The sequence below is a fragment of the Mus musculus genome, chromosome 12 (assembly GCF_000001635.26).
Source record: "Mus musculus strain C57BL/6J chromosome 12, GRCm38.p6 C57BL/6J".
Lineage (NCBI taxonomy): Eukaryota > Metazoa > Chordata > Mammalia > Rodentia > Muridae > Mus > Mus musculus.
Window position 1 is genome coordinate 29,820,966 of NC_000078.6, and position 12,705 is coordinate 29,833,670.

The 12,705-nt window shown below is 42.8% G+C and overlaps 1 protein-coding gene across 51 annotated transcripts in view; it reads left to right on the forward strand.

The window, feature by feature from the left end:
• Myt1l (myelin transcription factor 1-like) overlaps window positions 1-12,705 on the forward strand; it is a 395,627-nt gene that overhangs the window by 293,376 nt on the left and 89,546 nt on the right. For 27 of the 51 annotated variants that reach the window (XM_017314969.2, XM_011243819.3, XM_011243823.3 and 24 more), the window contains 2 exons: window positions 5,901-6,872; window positions 11,323-11,457. In XM_017314969.2, coding sequence (XP_017170458.1) covers window positions 5,901-6,872; window positions 11,323-11,457 — 1,107 coding nt within the window. The remainder of the gene's footprint in view (window positions 1-5,900; window positions 6,873-11,322; window positions 11,458-12,705) is intronic. The other 24 variants (XM_030246582.1, XM_030246596.1, XM_030246584.1 and 21 more) reach the window with 3 other exon arrangements.

The following is a 12,705-nucleotide window of genomic DNA, read 5'->3' on the forward strand; positions in this document are numbered from 1 at the left end:
AATCAGGTGGAAGCTAGAGGCACTTTGCCACTGAAGGCATGCTGATAGCAAGGAGGGTGCCTGCCTTTCTCCAAATGTGATATGAGAACACCCCCAAGTTCTATCAGTAAGAAGAATTCCAATAGCTTTAAGTTAGCCCTTAAGAACTCAGAAAGCCCTGCATGAGCTGTGAATATAAAACACTAGTAACAAAGCGAACAGCAGCACTTAAGTAAGGTGTGATTAGGAAACAGGACACACATGGCTATGGTGGCTACAGTTAGCACCATCTGGCTATGACATGCCCATGCCTCTCTGGTCCATTCCCACCCGCCTTGTTGACCTAAAAAGACTTTTACATGTAAAAACTGTCTGGGGTTGTTATCTAGCTCAGCTGAATATCTGTTGATCCACTTGGAGCAGGGCACGAAACCTAGGGCTACAAGAAAGTCTATATCCTCCTCTGTTGCAGGAACACCACATGGGGTGGGCCCTGTCCCCATGCACTCAGTGCCTGGAGGCTTTGAAAGCCTCTGTACTGAACAGCAGTGAACTAGAGGGCAGCTTCTCTCCTACTTCCAAGGAGATGGCACACATGCTACACACTGTGTGTGTGGTGGTAGAAGGAAGATGAGATGGGAGATGCATGCTGCTCAAAGCCTGGTCTAAAGAAGTGGAGGCTATGTGATGTGAGCTCCTGGGGTCATAGTGAGCAGAACTGTGGGCAGTCAAGATCTGCCCTTTGTTAGCCTCTTTAAGTGAATTTCACCTTTCACCTACTTTCCTATTAGCCCAGGGCTGTCTTGATTATCCACCCAGAGTACAGGCCTTATCTATTTTTCTGATCTTCTGTGATAGTTACTCTTTATTTTCATTTTGGAATTTCCTCGGACACAGACTCTGGGTCTATGTTTGAAAGAATTTCCAGAAATGTTTTAAGAAAGAGGGAAGACCTACCCCAAATGGGGCTGGGGGATGCACCTCATAGGGTAGAGTGCTGGAATAAATTAATAAAAGTAAAACATCGAGGTGAGTGCCAGCAGTCTCCATTCTTTGCTGCTTGAGTTGTGAAGAGTCCTGCCTGCATGCTTTTACCACTATGGGTTCTACCAACCTTCTCTTCCCTAAGAGACTGCATCATCTTAATTATGAGTCAAAATAAATCTTTCTCCCTTTAACTTGATTCTGTCAAGTCTCTGGTCACAATGATGAAAAAATTGATACACCTTCCCAAACACAAAAGGACCTAAATTGCATTAGTCAAGACACTGGTCAGAGGCAGGCTAGCTGAGCTAGCAACCCTAGCACAAGTCTCAAAATGTGGTGACTGAAATATGTCTTCCATTCTTGCCAGCACAGTGAGGAGTATCAAGGGGAGAGAAAGTCAGGAGACAGATGCTGAGAATATCAGTAGTCACCCGACGGGGTGTACAGCACAGCTCTGCCTCATCTGATGAGAAAAATCTAGGTGTCTAGCTGCTTGTCTGCACCAAGCTCACTGTGTTCCTCTTCCAAGAAGACTGCAGTCTGGTTGCTATGGAAACAGGCAGTGCAGAAGACCGGTAAAGCAAATCTGCACAGCATCCCAGTATAGTCTTTCAGTTCTGTCACTTGAACACATGTGATCTGTGGCTTTCTGTTGTTGCCTTTCAGGAGTAGTAGCTACTAGAGAACCTTTCTTGGGGTCTCTACAAAGATTAGGAAGGACAAATAGACCATAGGACTGGGCTTTGTGTTTTGAATTCTACTGGGTACACGCACATACAGACACACACACACACACACACACACACACACACACACACACACACACACCCTGCTCTTCACTGTGTATGAGATTTGGTATGTGGAATATGTTTGTATGTGACTTGATCAGTACCAGATATTTTAAAAGTTCTATTTCAGACACGCTTTTTAGAGACAAACTCTACTACAAAGCCAGTGCATGGAGTTCCAGCCATTCTAGGAAAATCTTCCAACTAAGTGATTCTGTCTGCTCTCTGTGTAGTATAAAAATATTTCTAACAGTCAAACTTAGAGGAGGTGAGTTGTGGCAACAGCATTTATAAAGCCCTCACGGGAAGAAAAATCACTTGTGTAATCCAGTTAACAAGGAGGCTGGTAGCTGACTGGTGATCACATAGGCAGATCTGGGCTCAGCCACAAAAGCACCTCTATCTCTAGGCTCGTTTTCATCCTTTGGAAGTAGATCAACCTAAACTTCTCTGATTTCCATTCCCATATGAAAATTCTGATTTGCCTCGGAACACCTGGGCCTGGACAGGTTGGGAGGCGGCCCGGGTCTCAGCCTGGCCCTGGTACTCTATGAGATGACTAATCTCAAGCGCAGTGCAACAGAGGGAACACAATATCCTCTCTTCTCAGCACACTGTGGTATCCATGTTCCTACTTTTTACTGAGAACATAAACATGTGCATTTATTTTCTGGAAAATGCTTTGTTCATCACAAATGTATCCCCTGACTTTGAGAGAACATTAATCACTAGAGAGAAACAAGTAATATTGACTCCTGAAAGTTTTATAAGTTAGAATATTTGTACCTCATTTCTTGTCCTTGACTAGTACAGAAAATTCTGGACTGTTTGCCAAGACCCATAGTTATGATGGAGTCTTTTCAATGGTAGCCTCGGCAGAAAGACAACAATCTGGTAAATTATCTGAATACGGAAAACCAGACATGGGATTCTAAACACTTACCATGACATTCTAGTCAAGGCCAAGACAGGGTGCTTGTTTAGAATCGGTTTGCTAATGACTTGGAGCCTGTTTGCCTCCATTTAGTCCACATAATTAGGAGTTAACTTTAGGGGAAGCCTGGAAACAGTTAAATACTGGTAACCATAGGAATTCTATTAAACTGTAAGGGTTTTGGCCCTAAATGTCATTTTCTCAGCCACTTCCACATTTGCGCTGTCATTCACGCGGCCTCAGATGACACTGAGTATTAGTAACTTGAAGACAGGCCAAATCGTGCAGCACTCTCTGTCTTCAGATGCATTCCCCATAGCGTTTCCAGATTCCCTCCTTGAATAGGCTAGCTTGTCCAGGCATCTGTTCTGGGAGAGAAAGGATCAGAGAACAACTAGCACCCATGCCAGGCATTTGAAATACATGTAGTCTGTGTGCCTCACTCTGGGGTTTGTGGGAATTTGCGAGAAGGGGGCAGGCAGATAATTATCCCTGCCATACAGATGAGTTCATTATGACTCGGAAAGGTCACTACGCAGCGAGAGTGATGAGACCACTTGCATAACTCCTAATGTCGTATCTGCCTCCCTAGAGCACCAGAGTATGTGCAGTGTTCTCCCAATGTACTTCCCTGTGAGAGGCAGGCCTGCTACACATGATGGAGAAAGCCTGGCACTTTCCTGGTACTCAGACAGAGAAGGGGCCAACCCTGTCTCACAGTTAGTTCCTCAGCTTCATGAGTCAGCATGGCTGGGATACTGTGTAGGGCAGCTTGTCCATTTTCTTTTCATCTTCTTGGGGAAAGGTGACATAGAACAATAGTAAAGGGCTGAGATGGACTCCTTAGCCACGCCATGTAGAAAGCAGGGCAGGCAAAACCCTGAGGATGATCCTGCGGTGAGTAAAGGGAGGGTTAACAGCATTACACCTCCCATCTGCTAGTAAAAGGCTCATGAGGGCCTTGTCCTTTTCCAGCGCAGAAGTCATTTCTGACCTTAGAGATGCAGCAGGGATTCGACAGGATTTCCCCCCTGGTTATTACAGTCAGTGACGTCCTCCTCCTGTGTGTGTCCATGTGGGTATACATGTGTGTGCAGGTGTACATGTATAGATGGCAGCCGGAGCACAACATAAGTGTCTCCCTCTATAACTTCCCACCTTAGTTTTATAGACAGGATCTCTCACTGAACTGATCTCAGTAATTAGGCTAGCTTGGCTGGATACCAAGCCCCAGGGACCCTCCCATTGCCATTTCCTCAGTGCTGAGATTACAGGCATGTACCACCACACTTGGCTTCTATGTGGGTGCTGAGGATCAAATTCAGAACCTTATGCTTTCACAGACCACTTTCCTAACTGAACTTAGACATAGGGGGAAAAGAGAACCTCCCTAAACTGTCCTCAGACCTTCACACATGTTGTGGCACATGTACCTACACATCATCAAAGACACACAAATAAAATATAATGTTTAAGTTTTTTAATTTTTCAACTTGTGGCACATACTCTCCACTTCTAAATCCTGGTTTAAAAATTCATCTCATGGTTGATACTCTATAGATAATAGTGACAATTACCCAAGATATCACTGTTGCTATGTATGGATAGAATAGCTTTGTAGTTCCCAAGGACAACCTAGTGATAGCCCATGAAAAGTGTATAAATCAAAAGAATAAAAAAAAATCACATTTCCAAAAACTCATGAGAACAAGATGTCCTTAACCCTTAAAAGCTGAGCTGCCAGTCAACAGCAAGGTGTACATCTGTGATTAGCCTTCCCACAGTTGTGATTATGTTTGCTAGCTCTCTTTTCTTTCTTTTTTTTCTGTTCTTTGATGACATTTTTACCCTTATAATAAGGAAAATGGTGCAGGCAGAGTGTGGTGAAATGAAGAGGTTTGTGTCCAGAGAGACACAGAATCTGGTTCACACAGCAAGTGATGCCCTCTAACTAACACATGCTGCTGTTTAGAGAGTGGGTCAGATCCTAAATATTTGTTGACTCCAGGTGGGATGCTATTTTCAGTTATTGCTATATTGAGCTCCAAATCTCTTTTTGCTAACATGAACCTTTTCTGCATAAAATCCATAGCGAAAGCACCAGAGGTTCAGTATCTCGGCTTTAGTCAGCTGGTGTTTGTAACTAGTCGATATGCCTCATTCCTCCAAATCATTATCAAACTCTGAAAGTTCTCTAGCATTTGAATCATGGAAACAAAGGACAGATGTGAAATGGCATCCATTAACCATCCAACCAAAGGGGAATGTGTTTGAAAACTCATTTATTATTATCTATGTTTCGCAATGCAGATGATAGCAATTGTGTAGAGTTGTGAATAGAGATTCAAATCCCAACTGCTCTCTGAGTGAAAGCCAAATGGGTACTGATGAAATAGAGGGTTTCCGTCATGCTTAACATGGACTTTGAAAAACACTTTAAGTATTCTGAGGTTGAGTACATCTTATTCAGGTTTCTTCAAGCCGATGAGATGTGTGAATATATTATTACCACAGGTCAAATTAAATGAGAGACAGGTGAGTGCCACAGTTAACCAGCCCCTGCTAACCCAGAGACATTTGACCACTGTGCATGCCCAAATTGTTCAGACAGAAGACAGGCAGCCTTTGAGCTCTTCCTTCCTCATGTCACTGTAGAGCTCCTGTCACTTCACTGTGGGCCTCCAATCACTGACTGGAAGCTATCACACTCAAGCCTCTCAATCCAGTGTTCTTATGACAGAGTGTCCTCCCTGTGTGACTTCAGAAATCTGGGGTTGTCTTCCATATTGCCTAAATATGATTGGAAGTAAGTCACTTAAAGGGGATTACAACGAATCTCTAGAGTTAGCAAAAAGGAAAGTTCAAGAACTTTTAGAAGGCTGGTGATGGGATGTCTATAACTGGTATGCCAACTGTTGGCTCTGAATAAAGCCAATGCAGGTAGTAAATTAGAACATATGTTTATCATATTTAGTGGCTAACTTTAAGATTAACTAAAGGTGTTTAGCTGTTTTAGTTTAGCTCTCAATAGATATCTTAAGTGGCCTCCTGTTCTTTAACATGATTCGTTTTCTTTATGTTTACATTTTCTACCCAGCAGTAGACATCTTGTAAGGTTCTCCTCTAGGCCAAGCAGGGTTTGACTTGAGCAATAAACTTCACGGTCTAGCCACCTTTCTCTTTTCCTTTTTGTCTTCTCTATTTCTTTGCAGAAGACCATCAAATGAGTTGTACTCGAATAATGCAGGACACAGACAAGGATGATAACAACAATGATGAGTATGATAACTATGATGAACTGGTAGCTAAGTCGCTATTAAATCTTGGCAAAATTGCTGAGGATGCAGCATACCGAGCCAGGACTGAATCAGAGATGAACAGCAATACCTCCAATAGTCTGGAGGACGATAGTGACAAAAACGAAAACCTCGGTCGGAAAAGCGAACTGAGTCTAGACTTAGACAGTGATGTTGTTAGAGAAACAGTGGACTCCCTTAAGCTGTTAGCACAAGGACATGGTGTTGTGCTATCAGAGAATATCAGTGACAGAAGTTATGCTGAGGGGATGTCACAGCAGGACAGTAGAAATATGAACTATGTCATGCTAGGGAAGCCCATGAACAATGGACTCATGGAGAAGATGGTGGAGGAGAGTGATGAGGAAGTGTGTCTAAGTAGTCTAGAGTGCCTGAGGAACCAGTGCTTTGACCTGGCCAGGAAACTCAGCGAGACCAACCCACAGGACAGGAGTCAGCCACCCAACATGAGTGTGCGCCAACATGTCCGGCAAGAGGACGACTTCCCTGGGAGGACGCCAGACAGGAGCTACTCGGATATGATGAACCTTATGCGGCTGGAGGAGCAGCTCAGTCCCAGGTCTAGAACGTTCTCCAGCTGTGCCAAGGAGGATGGGTGTCATGAGAGGGATGATGACACCACCTCAGTGAACTCAGACAGGTCTGAGGAAGTGTTTGACATGACCAAGGGCAACCTGACTCTGCTAGAGAAAGCCATTGCCTTGGAGACAGAGAGAGCCAAGGCCATGCGGGAGAAGATGGCCATGGATGCTGGGAGAAGGGATAACCTGAGATCCTATGAGGACCAGTCTCCAAGACAGCTGGCTGGGGAAGACAGAAAATCCAAATCCAGTGACAGCCATGTCAAAAAGCCATACTATGGTAAAGGTAATATTTCTACCTAACGTAAGTTGCTTCAGGAAAATGTGAGCTAAGTGAGAGATGTTGATGATAGTCTGTTAGACTGTAAATCTCTATAAATCTTATATCTAATGCACATTTTAAGAGTTTGTTCTAGAGCTCTATCATGTGATAATTTGTCTATAGAACAAATAAAATATTTGTCTGAGAGATACATAAAACTACTAAATGTGCTGTCATTAGAGCAGACACAGGAGATGACAGTGGAAACAACATTTGTGAAGAAGTCAGGGCTAGTGCATAGGCATAGCTGTGACAGAGACCATTAAGGACCAAGCCATGCTGTTACAAAGAAACCATGGTCTGTGCTGAATGGTGACAAGGGTTTAGGTAACGACCAGTCAATCAGAGACGAGGTGCTTTCTTCATAAATTGGATTAAGTAGATGGCTTCATGATTTATAAAATTATCACCTAGTGACAGTTATTGATGAAAATGCCCCATAGAAAATACCCAAAAGGAATTGAACAGCAACAAGATGACCGATGGTGTGAGATAAGGACAGTGACTGCACATTAATTATCCATGAAAGTTAGCTAAGGAAACCACTTGCCATGCAAGACACGGAGAAGCCACAGCTGAAACCAATAGCAATTTCTCTAGCATATTCATCCCCTTACTAGCTCCATTGCATTAGCAAAACAATTGTTACTCTTTTTAAAAATACTGTGTATTATTTTTTTAAAATATCAAAACTATTCAATACGATAATTTAGCTGAATTTTATTTTATTTTATGAAATATGTGAGCACATATTTGCATCTAACTATATATGTGGTTAGCTAACCGGATGGAACAATGTTCACTGTAGCATCTGCACTCATCTGCAACTAGGACACACCTTGATTCAGCTTCACATACCAAGCATGTTAGTGTGGCTGAGCCCTCACAAGACTCAGAACTAAGAAAGAAACTATCTCAAAAATGAAATTGGCAGTTCCTTAAATCATTCCTGTATTATCACCAAAAAGGTTCCATTTTCTGATTTTCATTTTATGATGTACGTTAGGAGTCCTCAGTTTCCTTACTATGGATCTGATCAAGAGATTCAGGAATTTAGTTTGAAAAGCAGTTGTGGAGCAAAGTTAGAACGATCAGAAAAGCTCCATCTTCCCTACTGTGGCACAGGTGTGATTACTGATTGCTTCCTGCTCATAGCTCCACGGCCTGCTAGACATTGCTATCACCAAGTCCAAGCTGGCAGGAGCCTGAGCCAGGGCTCTGAGAGTTACTGAGTGACTCGTGCCTGGATGTGGTCTTTCCATTCACTGCAGATGCAGGCACGCTCTACCAGAGGAGTGTACGCATGGATGACATGAAGCTGCAGGCCCCTCTTGAAATACTATGAAACATGACACGTGTGGTTTGAATGATGGCACTACATTTGAATAAGACATGATGGACTGATCAATTAGAGGTTTTAGTTAGATTTTTGAGAATGAAAAAATTCACACAATTTTAGAAAGAAATCCATGCCTTCCCATATGAGTGCTGTTGTTTATATTCCATGTTTTAGAATTCTAGGTCTGGTATTGAGGATGAAAGTGAGTAACCACGTTGGTGGAGACGAATAAGGCACCCCAGAGTGTCTCTCACTCCCATAGTCCTCTGAGCAAAGGGCACTTTTGCTTTGTTCTTATTTTGCTTTACTTTTACGCAAAAACATGGAATTTGCCCTGATTGCTTCCCCTCCGTGAGAAAGGGGCAGTGAATGCTAAGGTCCATTTTTGTCATAAGAAGGGGAAGATTAGAAGCCTGAATTCTCTCATGAGATAGAAGGTGCTAGTCACCAGGTGTCTAGTTTCCCAGGTTGACTTTGACCAAAGTTATTGGTGTTTTCCATCAACAATTTCTAGGTTTCCTTATCAGTAGTTACATTCTGAGCCAAATAGATGAAGCCAAGTAAACACACACACACACACACACACACACACACACACACGTCTGCACACAGACACACATCAACAAACAAACCATAAAAGGAGTGAAGAGATTAAAGCTGGCTTAAAAAATAGCTAAATTTATGGGACCATATCTCACCGACATGCCTGAAGCTGCCCATCAACATGCTGTGTTGTGGCTTCTCTATCCCCTCTTTAAAGACAACACGTGTATCTACTCTCATTCCACACATCTTAATTAAAGCACTAACGTATAACCTTTCAAAATATTAAGTTAATATGAAAGGAACTCTTGCCTTCCACACAACTCCCTGCATCTCTCTCCAGGGTGGAAGGGAAATAAGCTGAATTCAGCACACTTTTTTTTTCTATTAAGTTATTGCAAGGTTTCTGGTCCTTTTGTTTGCTTTGTGTTTTCCTGCTTGTTTGAACATTGAATTGAGATTGCAAAAGATGAGGAATGAAGGGAGAGTGAGGGTGGAGGCCATGGCAGCCCCACCCTGCAGGGAAGCAAGAGCAGATTATGCTCCTAGTCTCTACAACCTCAGAGAGTTTTGAGACATTTTTTTAAAATAGAAAAGTCACTTAATTTCAAAACTATTTCAACATCTGTGAAATCATGTTGTTTGTAAGTAATAACTGGGTCCTATAAGGCAGTTACTTTATGATTAAAGTGAGTAATAATGGTTGTAAGTTGTTTCTTAATCCTGTATAAGTCATTTGTATCTAGTTAAAAGTTTCTTAAATTTAGCACTTTATATTATCAAGGCTGTCCTTTGGAACTGTTACTGTGTGCTTACTATTTTATAATGACATGGATTTACTTTTAGTAGTAATGAAATTACTCAAAGGGCAACAAAATGCTAGGCTTTACTTTGTATCTATAAGGTTTTTAAAACTAAAATGCCAGGACTCTTGGGTTTGTTGGCAGAGGTCATGAGGCAAGGGTAGAGACAGGCCAGCAACTGGCAATGCCAAGGAAATGTTTTGTTCCACACCAGTGCTGGCTGTAGAGATGACAGCACCTGGCAGGAACATTCTGCATATGACATGTCAGCAGAGAAAGAAGGGGGGGGGGTGTCCTTCACATCAACATAACAGTCTTTGTAAGATCCCAGGAGTCTTTTGTCTATTTCACATTCTCATAAGTGACACAAATAAGTCTATAAGAGTTCAAAAATTCCAAAATCTGGCCAGGTATAGTGGTTCACGCTGATAATCCCAGCACTTAGGAGACTGAGGCAGAAGTATTTTCATGAGTTTAAAGTCAACCTAAGTGATATAATTGAGATCCAGGCCAAATTGGATTACAGGGTAGTATTCAGTCTCAAAAGACCCAAACAAATAAAATTCAAACTCAAGATATTTCCTCTTATATATAAATAATTCTTAACCAAAGGTAAAACATGTATTTTCTACCAAGTACATTTGACCTAATTATTGAGATATTCATATAAAAGAACTAAATTCCTAAGGGAAACTTAACTCTAGTCTTTACTGGACCAAAGAATAGTGACTACTATTGGTAATCTACACAACTGGTTTTCAAATGCTTGTTCCAAAACAGTGTGTCACAGTCTACGATTTATTATTCAGGCTGAGCTGAGCTGACCTCAAAAATACTTTCTAGAACTGTTGTAATGCATGAGGGTGAACTGTGGTTGATCTGGGTGTAGAAAACCTCTATTAGGATATTGTTACATCTCTGGCATCCAGCATTCAATTCTGGACCAAACGTCTGCTCTGATTGGCTCTTGGCTGGCGCTGCAGAGAAGCTGGCAGCGCTCTAGATCAGCCCGACCTCCTACTTTGTGTATGCATGCACGGCATTACACGAGCCTTCCTCTGGTTCCAAGTACAGACGAAGAAATCAAAACAAATGGTTGCTCCAGCGGCTTCTGAGGCGTTTTTTGATTGCCCATCACCCTGCCAGGTGGGAACGCCACCCTTCCCGTCATTTGCTTACAGTGCCTTCTGAGAGTTCAGTTGATTTTCCAAAAATGGGCTGAACTGCTATGCTAAGAGAAAAATTTGCAGGAAAATTCTGTGGTTTATGGCATATTGAGACCAGAGCACTCGAAAGAAGGAATCAGGTTTTGAGTAGCACCGTGCTCTGGTTGAATTGTATGGGGAAACTGCTGAATGAAAATAACATGGAGTTTTGTTCTCTGAGAAGGTCACTGTCTCATCACTATTTACATTGATTTCTTTGAGCAACACAGCTTATCATGTAACACACGGGAAAACAATTAATCAAGAGTTAAAGTTAGAGATAGGTGCTTTTATTTTCCTTTTGGATAAAAATCAAAATTCTTTATCATTCCTGATTACACTGTATAAGGTTGAAAATATCACCCACACCCAAAAAGATATGAAGCAAAAGCCTGCTGTCCCAGCCTGTCCCTGACACCTGCATAATTTCTTTGTTTAGCAAAGGTCTCTTCAGGTTGCTGGATAACCGCATGAGTCTGCAGTTGGTAAACGTTCATTTTCTTGACACCTGTTGTCGCTTTTAGATCCCTCAAGAACAGAAAAGAGAGAGAGCAAGTGTCCAACCCCCGGGTGTGATGGAACCGGCCACGTAACTGGGCTTTACCCGCATCACCGCAGTCTGTCTGGATGCCCGCACAAAGATAGGGTCCCTCCAGAAAGTAAGTCGTGTCTCGCCGCTCCCCGGGGCGTGCAAGCACTCTGGCTTTGTCAATCATCCCTTCCCCAACCTCATCTTCATGGCACCTCAGTGCAGCTGTCACTGACCAGACTCTTCCTCAGCCTGGAGGGCACCTCAGGAAGCTTCCCCTATCTCCTGGATATTCTGGGTACCAGCTCTGAAGAGCGGCTCACCCTGAAGCTGACTCCCTGGAACAGGCTCCCAGGCCCACTGGGTTCTGGTCCTAGCCTCCGTTTTATTTACTCTGTTATCCCCGGCAGGTCATTTCTCTACTTGGTCTCACACATTACAGAACTGAACTAGCCAGCCTCTAAAACAACCTATCAACAAGGGTCATCTAGAAATCCCAGAAAAAGGAGGCCTTGGGGTTCCTGCCCAAATTTCTGAACTACTGCAAACTGTCCAAGCAGCATTTAAAACAGTTTTGTTACAGTCACAGCAGTCTGTCTCACACTACAGGAGCATCTGCACACTAATGATGTTAAATGAACAGGTTTGGAGCTGGTGGGGTTTTCTTTTACACCTTTCTACATCTTTCTAGTAGATAGGTTCTGAAGCTACAAAATCCATCAATGAAAAGTGTTTTCTTTAGATTTGAAATGATATGTATCCTTTTTTTTATTTACTTTTTTCTTGGCAAGAAATGTGCCAACTGTGTAAAATCAATGAGAATCAATTGTCCAAGGCACACACTGAGGTTCAGGAATGAGAGAGGTGATGGATACCCAGGATGAACCCACAGCATGCAGTATCCTCCTTTAGCTTCCCATGGGAGAGGTGGTTCGTGGTCTGGCTAGATAACCAGCGGAATCAAAGGCATATCGAGAAACATTCTCTTACCATGGGCACCCTTGAAATCTTTGAGGATCAAACCTGTCAAAGGTCAGGCAGCTCTTGGAGTAGTGCATCATTAGAAATAGGAAAAGCTACATGTTCTCTGGTGAAATGTGTTCCGTTGCTCTTGTGACTCCAGGTTCTCAATGCCTACTAAAATGCATATGTTTCCTGTAACTGTCTTGAGAACGATTATGAAAAGTTGTGAAAATAAACAAATGCAGGTGTGTCTACAATCCCGTGTGTTACATGACAGGGAGACGCATGGGTGCCGACGGAGGCTTCCACACGTGAGCACTGTGGTGGGTGCCTGGCTGGCAAATGCAAGCACTGCCCCATTCAATGCCGTAAACTCTGTGGGGAGCACTGCCCTGCTGGCTAGATGAAGAACACG